Genomic DNA, 24,329 nt, shown 5'->3' with positions numbered 1-24,329 from the left:
TCTGGAAAAGGAACTTCAGTGCTTCAGCTATGTAACCAAGCTTCCTTTGTTTCAACAAGCTATGGAGTTAGCCGAGCCACAGTAACTTGCTAATCCTGACATAAACCACCATAAAAGTAAACTGTTTTAGCCTAAGATAACATGTCTATATATGTGTTTGCCACATGTTTAAACAATGAAGTTCTGCTGACGTGCAATAATTTGGGCACGTGCCTGAGCCTTCATGCATGCAAATTTTCTCCACAGAAAGTTCCAGTTTTTCCAAGTTGTGTATGATGCTAGGCAACGAAGCATTGACAGGCAACTTTAGTTCTGTATTAAATATTTATTTTTCAGCAAGAAAGATACATTCACACATATGCACATATGAAAAGAATTCAAGAGCAAGTAAATTGAGCCCTCCCAAAGAGAAGGCTTCTCCCGCTCTTCTGTCATCTGAGATTTGTGTTCAATTACTTGCTCAGCGTGGGTGGACATTTTTAAGCTATGGTTTCATAATCACACAGCCACACAGCAGTGCCTTTTTACAGCAAGCTCTTTGAATTTTCCATATCACAGTGCATTCAAGATTGTTTTCCCTCCATTGCACAATGCAAGTCTGTATCTGCACCTGTCTTCACACATAAGGGTGTTGTGTTGACTTTGTGTCTGCCTGGATTGCCTAAAATACCCTGCTGCTTCAGCAGAATGAGAGAAATATGCAATGGCTGGTTTCCCACAGGAGACAAGATAAACGATCAAAACCCTACAGCTGAAAACTAAGAGAACCTGAGGGAAGGTCTCATCCTTAAGCCAAGGTATAAGAGAAGCAGATGTAGCATTAGCTCTGATACAGCCAGACTTTAACGTTCTGATAAAACCTCCTTTAAACAAGGCACACCATGAAAAGCAAGTTACTTTTAATGACCGAAAATTTAAAAAAAAAAAAAAAAAAGGCCAAACCTTATGGCCTGCTCTCAAGTACATGAAATAATGTGTTTCGAAGGAGAAAATGACTACTACAGTTGTTGAAACCAAACTTAGCTAAGAGGTTACTTCTGTGTGACCAGAACACCCTGGCCGGGCTGACAAAAAGACACCACCCCGAGGCGTTCCGGAGCAGTTTCCCAGCGCCTGGGCAGGAGGAAGGGAGGCTTTGGGAGCACCCTGCGAGCTGTGCTCCGGCAGCTCCCGCCAGCCCGGCCCGCATGGCGGGTGCGGCACGGCAGCCAGGCGGGCGGAGCGCGGCGCTGAGGGAAGGAGGTGCCGCGCCGGGCCCGGAGCTGCCGCCCGGGGAACCGCAGCTCCCGCCATTCCCTTCGCGGGGCGCGGCCCGCCGACCCGGAGCAGGAAGCACAGGATGGCGGCCCTTGACCCCAGCGCGGCACTGAAGAGCCGACGGGGAATGATGGAGGTGAGACGGCGGCGGGAGCGGGGAGCCGGGAGCGGGCGGGCGAGAGCGCGGCCGCCTCAGCGTCCCCTCAGCGCTCGGCGGCGGCTGCCGGCTCCCGGCTCCCGGCGGGGCGGGCGGAGCTCCCGCGGCAGAGCCGGCCCCGCTCCCTCGGCTGCCGCCGGCCCTGCGGCTCCGCCCCGGGCGGCCGGGGACGGGGCGAGGCCAGGCGAGGCGGGCACGGCCAGGCGGGACGGGAGCCCCGAGCCGGGGCGGTGAGGGCACAGGGCACGGAGCACGGGGCACATGGCACAGGCCGCTCCTGAAGGGAGCTGCCGCCTCCTCGTTTGTGGAGTGCTGTGGGAAGGCAAGGCACTCTGTCAGGGGAGAGTTTCTCCCCTCGTTCTCCCTTTGCCTGCCCCGCGCTGTTGCTCTCAGGTGAAGTGGCGGTGGAGGTTGTTATGCGGTCTATTTCGAGGAGCAGCTTTTATTGCCTTTTTAGCTTTTTTGTTTTACTTACCGCAGTGCAAGAGTGACACTGTCTGGAGAGTTTGTCTGACGCCTTTGACACCCAGATACTATCAGAATGCACCACTGATATATACATATTTTAAAATTAATATTTAATTTTTTTTTTGCTTGTGCCTTTCATGCCTTTTGGTTGCCTTGTTAAATGTGATTGAGGTTTTTCACTCTATTTTCATTCTGTGCACAGAGTAATTCAATGAAACCAAAACAAAAGAGTGACTCTAGAGACAGCTGCTAAAATAGCTTGCTTGGAAATTTACACGAATAAATATTTCTGTGTGTAACTGGTTGTTTTTACATTTGTTATAATTTAAATTTTTTTTTGGTGGTGAAACGTTTAAACTTAATCTTAAACAGGTATTATTTACTTTTTAATCCAACAGTTTAAGGCACTTCCCACTGTAAATATCTTAACTGAGGTAGAATTTTGCAGTCTTTCCATGGACAACTGAAAAGTCCTTTGTGGTTTTATAGCTGTAGTCTCTTTTTTAAAAAAGTAAGGATTTCAAATTGGCCATCCAGACTTTGGCAACATTAATAAGTTATCTACGTCGCTGATTTCCTTAATATGATTAGTTTGTGGTTTAAGCTTGACTTCAGATGGTGAGCAAGCTCTATATAGTTTGAGTTCAGACTTATTTATTTCTTCTGTACACTAGTGGTCTTATAACACACTGATGTAACGAGAATAGGTTTTCCTCTGAGAAATTCCTCTAAGAGATTAGGTCTTCTTCTGATGTTTTTCTGTTAGCTACTAAATGATAGCTGGGCATTTACAACTTTTACCTAACACAGCTCTCCTCCAGTGAGAAAATCTGGTCCATTCAGTCTCCTTGAACTGTGAAATGATGACAAGGAGATCCAGACTGGAGTAATTCAGTGTAGTTATTTTCATAGTCCTGGCCTGTTTAAAGTTACTTTGTGTCTAACTCAGTTTAAATATAATTGTACCTGCAGCTGAGTGAACTCTCACTGGCCCCTCACCATTGAAATTAGTCCTTGCAATTAAGAAGTAACGAACAATTGTAGTAATCATCCAATATATTGCAGTTGTGACTGCTTGGCATCTTTGAGATGAAACTAAACATTGGTGTGTCGAAGTGCCTTAATCCCCTTTTGGGGCAGTGGATGGGGATGAATGGTTGTGATGTCCCCTGGTGACTGTGGAACAGCTGTCTGACTGCCTCATCTGTGGGGTAGCTTCCTCTGTGGTTGCTCCACTCTTGCCACACTTTTAGCTTTATCATAAGATTATATATATGCAGTAAGACTTGAATAAGTTGACTTCAAGAATGTAGAACAAGTTGTTTTACATAAAGCATCACTCATGAAAGATAGTCTTCTGTGGTTTTCCTTCACTTTCTTTTGGGTCCTGGCTGTGTATAGGACATAGAACAGGATGACTGAGATCAGTTGATCTGTCAAAAAAGCTTTTCTCAGCTGCCAGATGAAAAAGTTTTTAAGAACGGCTTGTTTCTTGTTGCGGTTTCTTGTTTATTTGTTGTTTTTTGTTGGTTTTTTAAATGTTATTGCATAAATTGTAACACTGTGGAAAGGAGAAGGAGTTTGATGTTTTGGTGGATTGTTTTGTTTTATGGGGGGGTGATGTTTAAAGTTGAGCTGTTAAGATACTCCTTCTGATCATAACTGCTATAACAGTCCAGGTGTTTTATCACAAGCAGTGCGTAGTCTGGGAAAGAACAAGAAAAAGTTAAAGAAAACTAATAACAAACCACACATCTGTCAAGCCTGGTGGTATGGAGCCTCATGTAGGAGCAATTTTTCTATGTATATGAGAACAAGAAAGGAGAAGGGAAGGAATGATTCTTGTTAAAACAGTTTATAAAAGATGAAAAATAAAAGTGGTTGATATGAAACTTTGTTATCCCATAAATAAACAAATGGTAAGTGAGGAGCAGATCTCAGAATTGCTAAATCCCAGAGTTTTGAAACAGGATATGGTAATACTGGTGATAGTGATGTGTATATTATAGTGATATGCTAGTGATAAAACTTAATTGTGTATATAATAGGTTCATTTCAGTTTGGTTAATATTGAGGAATTTGTTTTCTGTTACTGCAGAAGTATAGTTTACTTCATGAGTGCTAGCATCCAAAATGACAACGACATGTAGTACATAGGGTCACGAAGAAGAAAGAAGAAACAAAGATATTCCAGAAGGAATGGTTAACATTTATATAGAAAAGACTGTCGAAACGACTTCCGTACTAAAAAAGATGTGCTGCAGACTTCAAAAAGTTTTATCCATTTGTTCAACTGTTGGCAAAGTAGTACAGAAGATTTTACATGCCTTAGGACATGGAAAACATGCATTATTAATGTTATTTTAAAAGGCTCTTTAACTTCCTTGTTGCCAGATGGGATGAGAAAAGTGTCCTGCACTGCAAATGGCCTCCTGTTCGACATTTATTGTTTGCTAGTCTGGAGTCAGCTTTGGTGGATGAGGAAGGCTGGTGACTCTAAGGTAGGTACTAGAAAGCTGATTTAACAATTCTGTTCTATAATGTTAAAAGGCCTATGTGACACTTGGAAGTCCTTTGTGTTTGGATGCCCTAAAGCACGTAACTGCTTCTTGCTGCAGTTGTATCTTTATTAAAAATTGTGAGATTCAGAATTGATTTGCAGATCTTTTGAGCAATAAGGCTTACTCTTCCAGCCTAGATAATTGCTTTGTGTGTGGTAGGTCTCACATGGGTTTTCTTACATATATCTCTCATCTTAATTGTTAAGGCATCTTAGGAAATTGAGAAATTAATTTGACAAGGTTATTGCTTAATAACCTAACAGAGTCTAGACGGTGCTCATAAGTATAGTATTTTACTTCATTAATTAGAAGTTAGCCCCTTCTATCAAAGCTAACATGTAATGTTAAATATCGTATTAGGGTATCTAGTAAAGCAGAGGTTTCTTTTTAGAATGCAGCTGCATTTAAGTCAAATACTGGTCTATAGCTGAAACAGTATAGAGCTTCTGAAGAAGTAGCTTGGACTTGTAGCTTGGACTGGAGGAGAAGCTTCAGGGTATGATGAGTATGAGGATGGACTGACTTTTCCAAAATTTTTTACATGCAGATGTTTGAGAGAATCAAACGATCTGATGAAGCTTCTGCTTCTTCAGCACAAGGTAAGAAGTTCAAAAAATTCAAAGTAGTTTTTGTTGCATTTTAAAATGTAATACTTATCAATAGAAGCATTAGTTCATCTTGTAGTTTCAATTGCATACTTTGATTTGTTAAATTTCATTACTGAACTCAGAAGGAAGGAGTGACTTCTGAATTATCCATAGAGTTTCCATGTAGGTTTTATTTTTTTGTCCTGTTGTAAGCTGTTCGAGACCTTTTACATTTTATCTCAGTATTCATGAATGTCACAGTACCAATGTAGATTGCCTAGTCTTGAACCCAGGCAGATCAGTAGAAAATTCTCACTCACCTCAGCCATGAAAGAGTAAAGCTTATTTTGTGAAGTTTTTGGAAGAACTTCGCAGGCAAAAGGATCTCTTCATGCTTTTTTGAACTTACCAAACCCTTTAGCTCCATTTAAAATAGTAGTTTTACAAATGCAATGTAAGAGAAGTAGTTAGCTGCAGGTAAAACTTTCTTCATCTTGATGCTCTGTTGGTTTTTGTGTTTTATGTATGTGTGTTTGGTTGGTTTACTTCTTGGTTGTTGTTTTTGTTTTTTTGTAGGAATCCAAAGACATGGTGTTGAGGGCTCTATACAACAGGACAGCAGTAGCAGGTAAGTTAGGTGATGATCTTGATCCAGCTTACTGCTTACCAAAGTAAAAGGGGAAAAGTCTGCTTTTCAGCCTTATCTTTTGCCTTGTGTAATGGATGACAGTGACACAATATGGATTAAGTGTATGATGGAAGTACTGTGTGTCTTATACCCCCTGTTAAAAAACTGTGGGGAAGGCATGTTGTAGTGCCCCAAACTACTGTGTGGGTTGTCAGTTGTCTTTGGTATTTTTTTCTTTTATTTCAAAATACTAGCGAACAGACAAATGAAAAGATGACTCTGCCTTTTTCTTTAGAAGCAAATATTTTCAGATTTCAGCTGACTGCCTTCAAGCTATTATCCTTTGTTCCACATTTAAAGAAAAATTCTATAGTGAAATTTACTTGAGAATACTTTAAAATTTGTAGTTCCACTTAGAATTACAATTCTGAAATACAAACATTTGTCTTGCAAATTTTTCCCATCTCTATAGTAATATATTTAGAATTTCCATGCTAAGGACGTGGATTAAACAATCCAACATGTCTTTATAGTATTACCTGCTTCTTTCAGTTTACACAGAAGAGGGCAAGAACATCCTCGGCCTGGAGCATCCACTGTGCAAAATAGACAAGGATACTGCAACTGTTGCCATGTACACTACAGTAATCTGGAACAGGTCAGACAGCTTCTGCCTAATTTGGCAGTAGATAGCAAGGAGTACCTAAAGGCTTTATCAGCTTAGAAAATATCAGATTCTATACTGAACAACCAATATCGAGTGAAAAATAAGCAGTTTGTGAATTGCACGATATGTGCACTGAATAAGATACCTTGCTTATTTGTTAGCTGTTGTAAAAGATGCTGGTGCAGTGGCATGGCTGCTGCAGCCTGCTTCTCTGAAGGGGCACAAGGCTGTGCATTGCATCCATTATGGTTTTTTCTGTGTCTTTAATCTTGAGATCTTTATATGTTGTAAAGTATTAGGGTTATAGTAATATGTTAGATACCAAGGCTGGAGACATTCAATCAACTATTTTCAGTTCTTTAGCTCTATCAGTCTCCTGTCCTTTAGACTTTTATAATTAGAAAGTGGAAGCCTATTTAATCTTCTACACTTAAAAAAGTCTTGTTAAGTAGAGTGAATTATTGGATGTTTGCTCATATGAAGTTCAAGAATATTATAAGTAATTTATAGATACATTTAGAGTATTTGTTTTGGTTAAGAGACTTGTAAGCAGCTGTAAGATTTGTGAGGGTATTTATACTGGTTAGAAGAGATTTGTCAGCAGCTATCAGAACCACTAATTTAAGTTCCAACTCAGAAAGATGTTTCAATACGTTTTAGTATTATTTGAGACTACCTGAGTATACTTAAAAATCCCAATCAAGGCTTTAAAATAAAAAAGCTGAAGATTTTTCTTTTTATTTAAATATTTTCATAACAGTGGTGTAATGTTTCACCTGGGACGGAAATTTTAGGAATAGGCCTGTGTGTTAGCAGTATTAGACTAATCATCTGTTTTGTCTTTCACCAGCATATTTTCAGCTCCCAGCACAGACATTTTACAACATACTGTAGGAATCGCATGGGTACCAGTAGCTTGATGGAGCGTTTCCTCCAAGATGTTTTACAGCATCATCCCCACAGATACCATGACAGCAGGTATAGTACAGAAGGCTTTTTTATTTTTAATGTGTTAGTGGAATGAATGTATTAGGAATTTCTAGTTCTGTTCTACTGCTGAGCAGTAAATTTTGCCCATTTGAGGTGAAATTTGCTCAATGAAGACAATTTAGAAAGACATGTATTTATATAAACAGCATGCAAGTATATTGCTTTTGTGTTGTCTGCACTTTTAAACTTCTTTTCACTACTTATGGATTTGAAACAACACCACTGATAGCATTTAAACGTGAAGACCTGAAAAAAGAAGGAATATAATTACACTTAACAATGGCAGACTGTACAGTCTCACACACACACATATATATGTATATTTTATGTATATGTATATATATATGTATATTTTATGGTATGTTTTGAAAGAGTTCATTATTTTGGTTTGTTGTTTGTTGATTATGTCAGGTAAGTATTTACGTGTTTATTTCATTGTCCTTGCAGTTTACATGTTCAATTAATATTTGAATTACATTAATTGGCCAATTCGATAATGCTCAGATTTTGAAAAGTGTTCTCTTTATTTCTCATGTGTGTGTTTCAAGAGTGATAAGAGGATCAATGTGTTAAGTTTTTCTCTGTAGTTGAAGGAAAATCAATTAAATCTCATCCCTCATTCGTTATGTTCTGAAAGTCAGACAAAAATCCCAGTGTGATCCCCGTACAGCACAGTGCTTCTCGATGTACAGCTCTGCTATATGTCTGATAAACAAGCAGAAGGGTATTTTGTCTGAAGCACTCAGTGATATTACTGGGGATGTGACAGTATAAGCAAATATGCATGTCTATGCCAAACTAGCCCATGACATGATGCGCACATCACTGCAAGTAAATAAATTGTCCTCCCATCTTAAATAAATAAATTTTATTGCACTGTCTTGAGAACATTCACCCTTTTTTGCCGTGGAGAACATAGAGGATTCATTTTAAGGCAACATGCAAATGAAAAAAGCCCTCTCTTGAGGTTTCACTAATACAAGGTTGTTCCTCTGGTGAATGAAACCTTCTACCAAGGAAAAACAATTACCTATGTTCCTCTTAAGTTGTTGGAAGGAAGAACAGAATGAGAAAAAATATGCAAAATCTAGATTAAATTGGAGGAAGAAGGGGGAAGAGTAACCCCAGATCTAGACAGTTTGGAGGAAGAAAAGCAAAGATGGAAAAGAAAGCATGAATAGATTTATGTTGTGGTCCTGCTCTGAAAGGAAAGTCATGGTCTTAACTGACACCCGAAGTACGATTTTGATTCTCTCCTTTCTCATGTTAAAACACTTGGTTTTATGCACAGTTTCACTCTGTTTTTTTAAATACCTGTTTTTACTATTTAGCGGAATTCACACAAGGGATCTTTAGAGTGTTATTTTAAAAGATTATGGAAACATTTGTAAGATTTGATTTGTTTTACAGAACCAGTATACCTAGTAGTTATGCGGAAAAAGGAAAAATCATCAGAGCTTTGCCTTATACTGAATTTCAAAGGATATTGTTGTTCTCCCCCAGTAAAAATACAAAACAAAACCCAAACACCCACAAACCACCAAATCATTCCTTCCTCCAAACTCTTGGTATGTAAGTTTTTTACCTAAAGAAATAATACTGAGCATTTAAGAAAGTAAATCTTCATTCTGCTTAACAGAGGGGGTAATTTGTAGGAAAACTGTCAGAAGTTCCTAATTATGTAAAACTGTTGTTCTGTTCCCTTCCCCCCAGAGACATTTGCTGAAAAGTCATTTGTGAAAAGTGGTTGTAGGCTGTTAACTGAGTTAGAGACCTAGGAGTCTGCTAAAGTTTCTCCATATGAAAATCTATTTAGTTTTATATTCAGTCTTTCAGCAATGTGTAGATGCCAGGACACAGAGATGTTTCATGCAAAGTTGGAAGAACTCTGAAGTTAGGAAGTTAAAAGATTACTTCTGCATTTGGCCTTCCCTTTAGGTCCTATTTCAGGGCTTAGGTGACCAAGAATTTGTGCAAGGGCAAAGCAGCAGTTCAGCTGGCAGGCGTTGTTTGATCATCTGATGTATTTGATTACTTTGCATTCATATAGTAATAAAAATAATCCTCTTATGTTTTAATGTTTCATTATACAAGGTTTCTGTTTCTTAATCAGTCATACATCCCTTAGCTGTATGTACTCCTAGTTATATAACCAAGGAAATTACTGTACTATAAAATTTGTTAGCGATACTTCTGTTAGCTGCTGTCTGCCATATATTAAAGTAAGCATCCATTTGGGTCTCACCAGGTCTGGTTATAATTTTCAAGTGAAACACAGTATTCTCTTCTTCAGTTATATTTACTTATTTTTAAAATTGTTTTCATTGGATTGCCCAGCTGCTACACATTGAAGCCTTGTGGGTTCCTGTGTTGCATGGGAAAAATAGTCTATATCTGTCAGCTGTGTTAATTCTGCAAAACACAAACCCTTGTGTTTGAGGCAGTCCTAAAGACAGGATTGCCAGTTACGGAATATATAAAAAACTGTTGTCACAGCAAGACTGAACAGCCCTAACTTGGCTTCTTACAGGAGTGAGTCAGAAGCTCTGGTGTGTTTGTGAGAAACAGTAAGCATGGAATTCCTTGGCCACATGTTTAGAGTTCCTATCAGGCAGCCACATTTTGTAGGGAAAAGGGCATTTATACTCAACAACGGTTTTATGCTGTGTTATATCATTATGTTCCATTTCTCTACAAAAGCTCAATTTTAAGTAATGATAGTATGACCAGTGAAATAACCTCTATATAAGCTTACCACTTCAAAAAAAGGATCTTTACTTTTCCTGCTTTGCTGTATTTATAAAATAATTGTAATTTATGTTTGGCCATTCTTAATTGATGGTTGCATGAAGAGGGTGCTAGACTAATGCCCAAATTTTTATCTTTAGCTTTGTGGAGCATTTCCCCTTCCATAATTAAAAAAAAAAATTAGTATCTCTGTCAAAGTAGCAGAAACAGAAATTTCAGTTTGTTCATTAGAAGTGATGCAGTCTAGGTTATTACTCTTAAAAAAAACCCCTCTGCTATTGTTTGAAAAATTTTAAGCATATTTAGAGTATTAATATAAGCCGATTTTTTTTCTCCCCTCCCCTTTAGACCAACCTATGATGACATGCCACTCCCCGTCACTCTGGAGGCTCCAAGGCTTTCTTGCCTGTCCTCAGAAGAGATGCAGAAAAAGAGGAACAGTGAGAAACAGGAGATTTCCAGCAAAGACCAGGAGTCCATTCATGAAATACGCTCTTCTGCTCCATGCCTGTCTCATGAGGGCACAAAGAAAACTTTTGTAACACAAGCAGGTTTTCAAAAACTTCAAAGAGACCAGGAACGTGTTCCAGGAAAATCCCAGCAGTCTACTGGCATTTGTAGCGATAAAAATTGGGTAACTCTGAAAAATGCTCAAATTGTGAATCGTAGCCATGCAGGTCAGTTTACAGCTGTGAGCCCTGTACCTCAGCAATTTTCTCTCAGTCCTACAATCCACAGTTCTTCTGTTAATCCTAGAACAGGAAAAAATGTTAGGGATTTGGCAGCATCCAATCTGTTTCAGCGTAGCAGATGTGATGAAAGAGCAATGGAGGTGTGCAATAATGATGTGTTATTGAACCCACGCTTGAATCCTGCTCCAGTGCTGGTTCACCGAAAACACCCTTCAGTTTCTCATCAGAATCCCACATGCAGCCACAGCAATTCTTTCCTTATTACCTCAGGTCAATCTCTCTCGAAGCGAGATAGTTTACGAACTCAGGATGAAACTTTGGTGTCTGATCTCCGTCTCAGGGATACTGTGGGTGTCAGCAGCTCCCTAGAACTTGGGACATCCCCACAACTAGCAAGATGCAAAAACACGAAGATAAACAGTGGTGATGAAAGTTCAGTGGATAAAACTATTGAAGATGTAATTTTGAAATACTGCCATGAAACTACATCTAAAGAAATTTATTTCAAAGAAGAGAAAAATCCTTGTGTAGCTTTTTCATCACTTCTGGATCATACTAGTTTAGAGGGCTCTGAAATGAGTTTTGACTGTGATGCACCAATACAGGTAGGAGCAGACTTACCCAAGGCAGCTATAAAAGATATAGAGTTCCTAAAAGAGGTCCAAGTAAGTTTGCAAGATAAAGACTATGGAACACAGCTCTGTTCTGTTTTAAAAACTGAGTCATTAGAAAAAATAGAAACAGTGAAAAAGGATGTTGTAGCTCATACTGAAGAACCAGTTCTTCCAGCTCTGCCTCACGTGCCTCCTTCTTTTGTGGGAAAGACTTGGTCTCAAATAATGTATGAAGATGATATAAAAATTGAAGAACTTGTACGTGATTTCAGGGAAGGTCGTTTTCGCTGCTACTTTAACAGTGAATCCGCAGCCAACTGTACAGGGAAGAGAATGAAGAAAAAAAAGCAGAAGGATGAAAAAAGGATCAATATTACTGAGAGTAAAAGAAAAGAAAGTGCATCAGTTAAAGCATTGCCAGAATTTAATGATGCTTTAAGTGGTGGCTCTGATTTTGATAACCCATCTTTAGCCTCAGATACACTATGCAACCCACAAATTGTGAAAATGCCTAGGAAAAGGACATGGCGCCTGGCTTCAAGATGTCAGGTGGTTAAAGTCAGCCATGGCACCCAAACGAGTCTGCTGAACTACCCTGTAGCCAAAAGGAAAATGTCTAGAAGAGAATCTGATCCAGCTGATCAGAAAGCAAGCATCGCATGGCTGGAGAATGAAAAAACCCCAAACATGAAAACTAGATTATGTGCCCTTAAACTTCCAGAGTCCTATAGCAAGATCATGAGTCCTGTACAGCCCAAGACAGTGGTGTATGTACTCTCGTGCCCAGAGGTAAAACAGTGTAAAGGTAAACCTGTAGATATTCCCAAAATGAGGAGAAATCATAACTCCACAGATAGCAAGGACTCTGTAAGGTATAAATACAAACAGTGTTCTCTCAAATATTATGACCCACTGACAAATCGAATTCTGAAAACACCTCCAAAGAGTACAGGTGGAGAAAAGGCCAAAAAGCCCTCTCATGTTCGACAGCTTTTCAGAAGTCTCAGCTTTGATGCAAACATGAAGAAACTAGCTGATGCACAGAGAGAAAGCACGCCATCAAAGTCACTCAATTGGTCTAACTTCTATAGTTCTCCTTCAGCATCTTTCCTGCCAGATTCAGATAAAGGGAATGATGCAGCCTCAAGTCAAAAGGCAGATGGACCTTCTGTTTCCACAGAAAGAACAGATTGTCTCCTATCTGAGAACTCTTTTAAACACCTGATCATTTCACCTTTGAACTCTGTAATAGAAGGAGATTATAGATTAATTCCTTTTAATAGAGTTACCAAAACTCCTCTGACCTCCATCAGGAGTGAGTGGTTAGAGAGGGAGACTCCAAAAGCAATGTGGAAGAGAAAAGAAGGCGCTAATAAAGAACCAGGTTTTTCCAGAAAGGCTGCAGGATCTAAGACTGTCAGATGTACTGTTGGGAGAAGAGGAAACAGAGTAACCACAGGCAAACAAACGTCCAGAACTAAAAAACAGCAAAAAGAGGGGATGAGAAGACAACTTCAGCCTTGTGCCCAGAAATCTGCTTTCTCCATCCATAGGTGCCAGACAAGGAAAACTACAGTGGGAAAGCACCCTAAGAAAGAAAAGCCCGATGCTAAAAAATTAAAGGTGAGGAGGAAACCAAAAAGGGCCTTTCTGAACTCAACAGTTGTAACAGGGATTCCTGAAAAGAGGCAGAAAGTCACATCAGAATCTTTTCCCAAGAAACCAGAGCAAGCTTCCTCCAAAGTCAGGAACTGGGAAGTAGGTGGAGATCGGGGCCATCCTAGTGCTGTGAACCGACCCTCTAGAAGAACTTCCGCTGTACCATTACTTCGAAACTGTCTTGTTCTACCAGGTGAGAGCTAGCTACCAAAAGAACTTTTTCTTTCTTTTTTTATAGCCAGCACCTGGAAGAAGGAAGAGGAAAAAAAGGAGGTCATAGACAACGCTGTCGAAGTGCTAGAGCTCCAGAAAGTGCAAAGCCAGTGTAATGTGAAACAAATACAACTGTAAACTCAGTTCTTGTTCCTGGAATATGGGGAGACAATGTATTGCACTGTTCTACTGTGTGAAGCTGCAGAAGTTGTGGGTTTCAGTTAATAGCACTTAGAATCATATTTACTAATCTTCACCTGTACATCAGCAAAATTACCTTGAATGGTATCATATTGCTATTATGGTATTATCAGTGCGTAACAGTGCACTATAATAAGGTAATTTGGAAGCTGTGTTAATTAATTGTGCCTATTTTAATTTTTTCACATAATTCTAAAGTGCAGAAGATGACTCCGTTGCTATGCTAGAAATTTAATGAAGATACATCAGTCGGGGCTGAATTCTGTGTATGTATTTTGTGTTTGTGTATATGTGCACTTTCTTCAACACATAATATATGATTGCCTGTGGAATGGCATTAAAATTCATACAGTATGATACAATTCAGATCAATTCAGTACTTTCCTGAAATGAAATACAATTTTACACATTTTTGTATTGACTTTTTTTTTTTCCTGAAACCATGTCCAAAGCATTATTTTTGGACAAAAAGTCACTGTGGGCTCTCATCAAGCCATAATGGACCATGCTGGTAAGGAAATATCTCTCTTTAGGGAACTGTTCAAATGGTGGTGGCTAAAGTGAAATCTTGAATTTTAAAAGAAATATAGGGTAAGATTTTGGGGCTTTTTGTTTGTTTCTAATGGCTTATTGATAAAGTTTGTAGGTGAATTTCACATTCCTTAGTGAAGGGGATGGAAAATTTACAATGCAAACAAATGGCAGTGAGTTGTTTTAGAATGTCAGCCTTGAGTTTGGGGTTCTGTGCTTTTCTGACTTTAATTTGGCATGGTGTTGGTTAAATTTTTATGGACTAGAGTTCAAATTTTCTTTCTCAACTTTCAGTTAGATATTTAAATAAACCTAACACAGCATCCATCTAAAGGTATTCAAAATCAAATACTTGTGTAAAAAACTTGGTTGAATTAAAATTATATTGCACAGGAGATTCATGTTTGGCCACTGGTGTTCCAACTACTATGGTTTTATGGCAAAAAAACTTAAACCCATGGTGTTTTGTGTTTTAGCTTAATTTTATTTTCTTTTTTTAATAGCTGTTATGATGACAGTGTATTTCATGTGGTTAGGAGACATAAAGCCATGTTTTGTGGATGTTTCTGTGCTTTAAAACCCAAGATTAATGGTTCATGTATAGTAAATTAAGCACATAGTTAAGAATCATCAAGATCTGGGCTTTGGTTTTTAAATCTTCAATTTGATATATTTTATAATCGGTGAAGGTCTTTGCAAATTCTCTAGTGGTACAGTACATTTTCTCAGAATACAAGAAAAACATGGAAAAGAGCAGACCCTGCTATCTCTGGCATTGAACATACTATCTGTTCATTTCCCCCTCAGAAAATAAAACCATTCTTGATTCTTCATACCCTTCTTTCCGAAAGTGTCAAGGGTCACGGATTTGGACTGACATAAAGGTAGACTTGTAAATGGTTTATTTTAACATACAGTATCTGAAGGAAATGTAAAAGCTGTCATTATAAACCACATGTTCAGAGAGTATTTTGGGTATTTTTTAATGTATATGCATATTTACCAAGATAAAAAAAAGATGTGCATGTGTCAGCTGGAAAGTAAGTTCCTCTACAAATCACATATGGTCTGACAGATTTTTTTATTTGTCTTAATTTATTTTATATTTTATATAATAGTTGATTTCTATGGATGGATTTTCCTATGGTTGTCAGTAGACACAGAATCTTATGACTGTATTGCAAGTCACTGGAAAATGAAGGGCTATAATATAAATTCTTATAGCCCTCTTAACTAACTGTGCCTGTATAATTTAATATTTTGCCTAATATAAAACTGATGTTTTTAAAGCAAAGTTTTAAAGGAATGGTTTTTATAGAAAGGCTAATTTTTAGATAAAGCAAAAGAAGATTTTTAAATAAAGTTTGTTTTAAAGCAAAGCTTTAACTCTATAGATAAGTCCTATTCTAACATATTTTTATGATACAAGAATGTTTTCCTATCTAACTTCTTCCATCTGATTTTTCACAGTATTTTACACATGAAGAGCATGAATTATTTTGTGTGTGAATAAGTTTTAATGCACATTGTACTTTAAGAGCACTAGTGTGTATTTGTCTAGAATCAAAATACTGTTCTCCAAGCTCATTCATTGTACGTTTGTCTTACTCTGGTGCACAACTTTTCCTTGAAATCTTGAGTAATAAAAATGTGTTAAGGACTATAGAATGACTAATATTTTTAGACTGTAATGTCTTTTGTTGTTGTTGTTGTTTTTGATAATAGACCCTCTTATCAGGGTGGGATTTATAAAAGAAAAATGTTATATTTAAATAAAAGTGTAAGTAGCTATATATTTTCCTTAAAAAAAAAAGAAAAATGAAAAAAGTATGAAACATAAGAATTTATTAGAAGAATAAGACTTGGTGTACAAGTCTGGAAACATTTCTGTGGTTGGCATTGTCAAAATAAGTTTTACTGTAATCTTGGATGTTAATCTGTGCCTCACTTCTGAGTGTTCAGAAACCTCTTCTGTGCATGCTCGATGATTACTAAGAAAAAGAAAAAAGTGTGATACGAGAAGTAAGTGCAGAAACTGCTTTGGAAAGACAATTGATGAACATATTTGCAAAATAAAATATTGGAAAAACACTCAATATCATGTGCAAGAAGGAGAAAAGGGAAGTATTTGAGGGGCTTGAGATATAGGCAAGCACTTTCCTGTTAGATAAATGGTACAGTTTTTGCCCTTATGGAATAGAACATTGTTTCATTAGCAATGGGGCTGAAACTTCAAAGCATGCTTGCGAAGTCTACACAAATGGCAAATTTGAGAAATGAAATACTTCCTTTCTGAAATTAATGGGAGGGTTGGTTTCTTGTTTCTGTTTTTGTTTGTGGTTTTTTTTTTCCGTTTGTGTTTTTTGAGGGGGCAGGAGTGGGTTCTTTTAATGTTTGTGGATAATGATGTTTTGTCAGTATGTTTGCATGTCTTAATATAGAGAAGCAAGGAAAGAGCTGGATTAGAGAGGAATGAAGTCACGCTTTTTGATTTAAATTGGCAGCAGTTATAACCAAGATCTTTTATAGCAGTTGAGAAAAACGTTCATTTCTTCTTCAAGGCACATGCAATTTTAACCTGTAAGTTCATAGGTTTTTTTAATACATTTCACAGTGTTTAAGAAGTCTCTCCCTACATGAAGTGTTCATTCAACCTTTCAAAACAATCTTATTCTAAGCAGATAGATTTTTATTATTCACTAGCATTGTGAACCATGACTGTAACCCAGTCATATGGTGCCAGGTGCTAACCAAACATTAAATAGCAATCCCCCAGAACTTTAGATATCTGACACTTGCACCTCACAGTTCTTCAGTTAAGTTTCTGATAGGATTTTTTGCTCTGTTCTTCTTTCTGACAGGTTTGCATCCAATGTTCTTGTAATTGTGTTATGAAAGTACCCCTCTCTGGGATTCAGATAAATGAGGTATTTCTGTTTGTAATGAGACTATGGCTTAATCTGAAGTTGCGTTTATGTTTCACGCTAAATTTGTGCCCAAATGAGAATGTGCTTTTGTGGTTTTCATGTTCTTATTATTGATAATGTATTTTGCAATAATTTTGCTTGGTGTTGTAATTTTTTATCTGCTTCTCTATCTCTACTCTGTGGTCATTTGACACGATGTGGTTTTGTAAGGATACAGTGATACTACAGACTCAACCAGCGCTGTTGCTGGATGTTCTTTCTCTGTATCTTCTGCTCATTTTATTTCAGATTTATTGTTTCCACTGTTTTTCTCAGTCATGTTTTTGGATTTGTTTTTATTTTTATGTTGTAAAGAGCTAAATTACAGGGCAGCATGTTCTGTTTGGAAGTAAATCAGTGACAGGTAACAGAAGAGGATGTTCTCCCAGTCTGAAGTGTAGAGGGCAGGTTGGTACAGGTGCTCTTGTGCTCGAGAGTCTGCTTTACTTCACTGAGTAGTGTGAAACAGGAGTGGGATGATGATTCTTGATCCCTTTGATGGTCTTCCTTTTTCCCTTAGGGTCACTCTGCCTGAGAACAAAGCAATCTGAACTCATACTGGAAATAAAGGTTTTTCAGCTTTTGGTGTTTTGGGGACAGATAGGAAAAGTGTAATGTATCTCTCTCACTAATGTAACTAAAATCTCTGATTTTTTCCCTTTAATGTTTTATCTGCTGAATTACAGCATTTCTGATAATATTTTTCAGAAAAAAATGTAATAGGGTAGTTCTGAGCATGCCCAGAAGCAAAGGTTTTATTCCTTGTTTGTTTTGCAGTTATAAATTCATTCATTCCTTCAGCAGAACAAATCTTGTTTTAATAAAATAAAAACTGAGTATGCGTTTTTGGAGTTTCTTTATTCTTGAAGTGGAATTTAACTTGAAGCTATTTGCTGTAATTTGTTGTGGAAAGAGCACCACAGAATGCCATGGAATAAGCGACTTCTATGAAGGCAGACAGTTGTAATTTAAACAGCTGTTGACAGTGGTGTGATATCTTGACTCAGTGAAGCCAGGATTCATCCTATTCTGTGCCAGCTGAAGCAATGACACCCTGTGATGGCATTGAAAAGATGGTGGATACATTTAAAATGTCTAACTTCATTTTGGGAGCATGAAACCAAGAAGCTCCGACCACATGGCAAGCCAGATCATTGCAGAACTTACTCATTAACAGTTTTTTGAAAATGTGCACTTATTATATGAGCGCAGGGGCTGAAAGTATAATCTTAAGGTGCTTTCTACTTTATGCAAAATGGTTTGACATTTATAATCATAGACCAAATTAATGCGGGCAGAACTCTCTTCAAAATTGTGTGTAACAATACTTTTAAGAGTATCTGGTAAACAGATTACTAGAATACCTTGAACAATGTAATACCTTGCTCTGTAAATTTTGTAGTAATTTCCTATTTTTGTGGCAGTGCCTGTTCAAACCATTGTGATCTTTTGCAGGAGCAACGCACAGAGATGTGTCAGATCAGTAAATGGCTGAGAGGCAGAGGCATATGGTTTCCTGAGGCTTTAGTAAGTCATAAAATTTCAGGACATGCTTTGCAGTTTTCAGTCCATACTTGAAAATAGCCATGTATTATGTAGTTGGCTGAATGAAGTTAATGCTGTGCTATCAAATAATGATTAACTAAAGAAATACCTGTTCAAACACAAAGTTACAAACATGGTACTCTAATCAAATTTTAAGTCAGGTGACTGCATCTTTCATGGGAAATAAAAGCAATTCACAATATGCTTACACAGTGTATAAGGGAGATCCAGTCCAAATTGGTATATTTGAGAGTTATGATGGAATTAATAGTATAATTTTAGTTGGCTTGGGATTCACTGGAGTAATTAGTGTTATAATTATTGTGTTTTGATGGTTCTGGAAGTCATAATTATTTTCTTGGAGAGCAGAAGCGTTTCTTATGAAACGTATGAGCACATCATTTTTGCAGTTTGTGATTTAACAGTGTCAGCATTTCTAAACTTAGGTTCTTTTTTTGTCAGTGTTCCACCCTTAAGGAAAACTGAAAAACCATTTTTCCTGAATACTGGGATTCATAAAAAGGTTTTTCAATATCACACATCCTCAAATATAAATGTACTTTAGTGCATTAAACTGGTCAGCTTCTCATATTTGCTGTGTCATACTGCATTAATGTTGGCACTAGTGCATCTGAAAATGTTGGTTATAGCTTACTTTAGTTATGATTAATATTGTGCAAACAAATTGCAGAATCAAAATACACCCTTGCTAGCTCATGCAGAGAGCTTAAATACTGTGCTGGCCTGGAGATCGTGCTGTAAGAATTAACAGAGAAGCTGAAGGCAGAGTCCTTGGCATACATGTTCCATCCCTTGTGGATGTAAGGCATGTGTATGACTTGCTTTTTATTACAAATTTTAAGATGAAGAGGGAGGTAGAAGTGAGACATAGGATTTACATACGTATTTTAGATTGGAACTAGATAAACAAAACACCCAAAACTGAATATTCTTTTTTTTTTTTTAGTGTTTATCTCTGTTTTATCTGAACCTTAACAAACAGTTATCAAAATCCATCTACTCCTGTGGTGGTTTGGCTCAGATTCCGTCAGTCACTCTTCTGGTATGTTACTTTTGTTTGCTTAATGCATGGATAATACTTGTCTTTACTGCTGCTTGTTTGATAATTTCAGCCACTGTTAAGAGGGGAAAAATGTTTATAACAAAGGTTGTCTATGTACATCCTTTTGAAGGCTAAAGAGAAGAGTTGTAAGGCAGTACATGGCTACCAGCAGATTTCTCCACATGCCAAAAGGAGCTCTCTTAAAATTCAGGTCTAGTGGTGAGTAACCAATTAGTTTCCCAAATGATGGTAGAAACACTTTTCATTTAATTGGCATTAGACTCAATCTGCATACAATTAAAAATAAACATACTGACTTTCTGGTGACAGATATTTTATGGATTTCTAAATGTGTCTAGTGCTTTAATTTTTCGATCTGTTCTAGCAAATTGTTGTTTCCTGAGTTATTGCCAACACACTCTAGTTCTGATTGAATCTGGAGTCAGGGTAATAATGGAGTCAAAGTCAGCATATTTTTACCTACCACAATTAGTTACTGTGCATACAGCACTTTCTGTGGATGTAAAGAACTCTTAAGTGTTTAATATGATCAATAATTATTTTCTATGTTATTCTTATTTTAGGCATTAGTATTAAATGTGTTTTTAAAAATGCATTGATACATTTATATTTTTGTGAATATAAATGTTTATTTATCATTGATAAGCACAATATTTTTTATTTTTAGAGCTCAAAGGAGAGCACTAATGAAATAGTATTTTACATATTTTTATTTCCAATTATACAGACTATTCACTTTTCCTGTGCTTAGCAAATTTCTATTCTTCCTCCCTCATACTCCTCCATTTTAAAATAAGAATTCATCTGCAATGCAGAGTTCTCCATCTTTTTTTCTCAGAGTAGGGTGTGATGAGTGTCATTCGGCTGTATCACAAAGATGTTTTTATGTAATTATGTAGTTATTGCATCTGCCTTCATAACTCTACCTCTGTCTTTTCATGGAAGCTGTGAAGGGGAGCCAAGCATCCCTGTCTGTCCCTAGTCCGTTTGTTTTATTGCCCAGCCCATCCTTCTCAAGCTCCTTATGCAGTCAGCAGGTCAATTCCCCTCTTTTCCTTTGTTTCATCTAGCTCTACAGTATGTTGGAAAACAACCGTTTTTAATTCACAGGAAAAAATGAGTTGAAACCATTCTCAACCAGTTTTTCCTGTAAGAGACTCACATTCTAGTGTATGTGTGGGGAAACAAAAAAAATCTGACTTATATTTTGGCAAACCTTGTCTTCCCACCATCTCCCCTAAGCCGCAAGGGCTGAGGTTGGCAGGCACCTCTGGTGACCATCTGCTCCAATCCCGTGCTCACGGCAGGCTCAGCTGGAGCAGGCTGCTCAGGGCCAGCCACATCCCACGGATTTTGAGCATCTCCAAGCATGGACATTCCACAGCCTTTCTGGGCAACCAGTTCCAGCACCTGACCACCCACCCCTCCGCAGTTTAGAAGTTTTTTATCTGTTTAAACAGAGTTCTGTATTTCAGTTTGTGCTCACTGCGTCCTGTCCTTTCGCCGTGCCCTGTGTGTTTGTTCCCTGGCTGGCAGCTGGACCAGTGCTCGTGCTATGAGTCCCCTGGTGTGCTGGCACTGTCTGTGGGGGCTGTGGGGAACAGCTGGCACTGATACCCTTGCCCAGCTGTTCCAGGGGAGATTTTCTTCAAGTGAGGAGCCCAGCTTATCTGAAGGTGCTAGTGAGGACCTATGTGGGCTTTGGTTTTCCTGGTATTTACCTGGCTTCTGTAGCAAAATGAGTCCTCTAAGCCAACTTTCTAAGGCTTAGAAAGGCTTTTTATCTTACAGGAGTTGGGTTGTTTGGATTTTTGTTTTCTCTTTTTCCCCACTAGATTTTCCTTGGTTCACTTGAATATTTCATATTATGTGGGTTTGCTGACTGCAAATCTAAAACTTCATAGTTCCGTGCTACAATTATAAATTTGTTACAAATCTCTACAGTTTTTACATATGTTCTTTTCATGACTTTTTTTTCCTGTTTGCTTTCAGCTCCATTTACTCTTGATTGCAACTACTGTATCGGCTTACATTGAGTCCAAGATTTTGTTCTAATTGGCTTAGTACTAATTTGGCTTGATAAATATTTTACAAGCATGGCATTCAGGGTAACTTGCTGTTGCTTATTTTTTTAGGGCTTTTTTTACACTTTAAATTTCTTATTGTTTGTTCTGCTTCTTTCATTTGTATGGACCTTCTTGCCTGTATTCATAAGGAGTTTCTGTTTGGTTTCCCACTGCTGATAATTAGATGAAGTAGCTTTTAATAAGGAGAGCTGGAGGAAGAGGAGTTAAGAGCCCTCTTTTGCTGACTTTTGTTGCCATGGCTTTCTCCAAAGTAGGCTAGTGGCATTGTGCAAAAACCCCAGGCTTTTATCACTTTATCACTTTGTCTCCTTTCTTAAGGATAAGGGATGTCAACTCTATAAAAATATAGGTATGTAGATAAAAAATGTTGTAGAACAGCTAAAATAGTAACATTAGATGGGCATGTTTTGCCTCTGCACTCTCTCCTAAATTCGCTATGAACAAAAACTCGATAAATTTGTATCAGATATCAGAGAGATGATGTTACAGACTTTCTCAGTGTGAAAGCTTGCAATGTTCATCCCTCCTTTTATACTTAGATTTATCTTTAAGAGGGCATTTTGTTTTCATTTCCTTTTTGTTTGAATATTGTGGCATGTCTCTGTCATTTGTCTAAGTTCTTTCTCCTAGACCATCTTAAAATGAGAGTGCTGTATTTCTTTTTGTTAATATACTCATTTCTCATAAGTTTTTAGGAGGAAAGAATTAACATTTGCCAAAAAGTGACTTGTAAATCTGAGTTCCACTATCATCAGTTTGTGTGAAACTTAGTAAATTCTTTAATTACATCTGAAGAGGTGGGGAAGGCATGAGTCTGCAACTCACTCTGAAATTTTATGTGAAGTTCTTAAGTTGTGGTAGATTTGAGTTCTTTTTCTCCTTTCTCTTCAGCACTGTTTTAAAGAGCTACTTTGTGCTGTTAGCAATGTCTTGACAGTCAAAATGCTCAGCCTGTAAGTGGATTTGAACGGACTGAGTAGTAAACTTCAAGCACAAGTTGATTTGGTTTTAACTTTCATTTTCATGTTTGTATCATTTAGAAGTGAAGAGGACTATTGCTTGTATCACAGTCTCAGCTTTGTACTTTCAAGGAAGAAGAGCTTTCTAAATGATGAATTCCGAAGGTATTTGTATGCCAAGTGTGGCTACTTAGTTGAGGAAAGGTTGTGGTAGTTTTTATTTTTATTTAAAGTAAATATTTAAACTTAATGGACTTGATGTAAGTGAAGGTCATGTAGCGTCTCAGATGTCAAGAGATCATTTTGTAAGCAGCCTGTAGGAGGATACTTGCTCTTTCTCAGCCTCTTGGTATTATGTCACTTAAGGCACACGGAATTTCTCTTGTAATTGCAAACTACATATGTCCACTACACTGAAAATTAACGTTGGAAGAAGTAGTAAGAGGCTGGAATCACTCTCCTCGAATAAAAAAATAAATTGTTGCATATAGTGTGAAAGGCCTTTATGGTATGATGGCATTCACTGTGTGATGTCAAGGTTTTGTCCATTCATACTTGTGTAAGTACTGTGCTTATTTGTCAGCTAGAGTATCTAATTGAAAGATAGATTTGAACCAAATTATATTGAAGTAACTGAGATTTTGGAAAATTTGGATGTAGATCTTAATTTTGCAGTTTGAATATGTGAATTTAATAAATACAGAATAAACTTTAGTGTTGCTGTATCTGTCCCAGTCAAGGGAGGGCAATAGGACATGAATCCAGTAAGTTACAGCCCAGATCATCTAAGAGCTAACTTCTGTCATCAGCAATCTTCTGTCAGTTCAAGGGGACCCACTTCTGAAATGCTGATTCAGAGCCAGAGTGCTGCAGATATAGCAGAATATTCATCCATGTGGTTGGGCTGAAATCAGCTGTTGTCAACATGAAGACCTTAAGTGCCAGAAAGGAGCCTGGGCCAGGTCCCAGGTGTGATGTGCCATTCCCTGAGGTATCCACTCCACTGTTTGTACTCCAAGAATATTTGTTCATTTTACTTAAATATATGAATTATTTTGCTTTACTGTTATCAGTAGTGGAAAAGCTTTACAACTACATCAGACCATCATTTCGACATGAGTCTACCTGCCTATCCCAAATTTAGTTGCATTACAGTTTCTTACCTGCTGCTTCCAATTAAGAATATCTTTAGCTTGCTTTTCTTCAGTGGCTTGCATGTTGGATAGTGTAAAATCAAAAACCACTTCCTATCACTCTGCCTAGAGCCAAATGCTAATTCTTCCTGTTCTTAACTGGTGCTTTGATAGTAAGTATCACAACACAGGCGACTGCACAGCCGGGCTGCCAGCGAACATTCTCCTCCCAGCTGCGCAGCTGCTTCAGGCAAGCTAACTATAGCTTTGTTTTTGTGAGTGGTATGTCAAAGCCATCTATTTATAAACCAAATTAGAAAATGCCTTGGAACTGTAATTTCTCTTTCAGGCTTCACTTCCGGCTATCCAGAAGCTCAGTATTCCAGATACACAGATTTGGCTATAAAATTTGAACTTGCCTAAAAATAAAAAATAATATATTAAAAAAATCAAAACAAAAACCCCTGTTAAATTAGAAAATTTTGGAGTATATATATGTCAGTCAAAAAACACTTTAAAATATTTTTATACTTTACCTGTAAGATGAATCATGAAGGATACAGGGATGCATTAATAAAATTA

General features: G+C 37.7%; 1 protein-coding gene and 1 long non-coding RNA gene across 8 annotated transcripts; both read left to right on the top strand.

The window, feature by feature from the left end:
* The first annotated feature begins 1,126 nt into the window (after positions 1-1,126).
* Positions 1,127-17,780, top strand: ZDBF2 (zinc finger DBF-type containing 2). 7 transcript variants are annotated; one of them, XM_085066227.1, is made up of 8 exons: positions 1,127-1,393; positions 4,277-4,383; positions 4,991-5,042; positions 5,607-5,658; positions 6,211-6,316; positions 7,176-7,303; positions 10,412-12,992; positions 13,267-17,780. In XM_085066227.1, exons 2-8 carry the CDS (start codon positions 4,282-4,284, stop codon positions 13,306-13,308), a joined length of 3,063 nt encoding a protein of 1,020 aa, XP_084922353.1. In that variant the 5' UTR covers positions 1,127-1,393; positions 4,277-4,281; the 3' UTR covers positions 13,309-17,780. The 7 variants fall into 7 exon arrangements, with proteins under 7 accessions (XP_084922353.1, XP_084922348.1, XP_084922352.1 ...); XM_085066222.1 differs by having other exon boundaries at positions 10,412-13,221; positions 16,835-17,780; XM_085066224.1 differs by lacking the exon at positions 1,127-1,393 and adding an exon at positions 1,522-1,644 and having other exon boundaries at positions 10,412-13,221; positions 16,835-17,780.
* Positions 17,781-19,402: 1,622 nt separating this feature from the next.
* On the top strand, positions 19,403-23,328 carry LOC146434561 (uncharacterized). Its single transcript, XR_014853442.1, has 2 exons — positions 19,403-19,547; positions 21,105-23,328. It is a non-coding gene; the product is annotated as an uncharacterized LOC146434561 (long non-coding RNA).
* The last annotated feature ends 1,001 nt before the right edge of the window (positions 23,329-24,329 follow it).

The sequence above is a fragment of the Lichenostomus cassidix genome, chromosome 7, assembly GCF_008360975.1.
Source record: "Lichenostomus cassidix isolate B80296 chromosome 7, HeHo_3.0, whole genome shotgun sequence".
NCBI lineage: Eukaryota > Metazoa > Chordata > Aves > Passeriformes > Meliphagidae > Lichenostomus > Lichenostomus cassidix.
This window is presented reverse-complemented; position numbering and strand designations above follow the sequence as displayed.

Excerpts from the sequence above, each read along its gene's own strand:
- ZDBF2 (XM_085066222.1), top strand. The coding sequence starts at position 4,282 with ATGAGAAAAGTGTCCTGCACTGCAAATGGCCTCCTGTTCGACATTTAT. Across the intron at positions 5,659-6,210 it reads CAACAGGACAGCAGTAGCAG|TTTACACAGAAGAGGGCAAG; the intron begins GTAAGTTAGGTG and ends TGCTTCTTTCAG. Across the intron at positions 6,317-7,175 it reads ACTACAGTAATCTGGAACAG|CATATTTTCAGCTCCCAGCA; the intron begins GTCAGACAGCTT and ends GTCTTTCACCAG.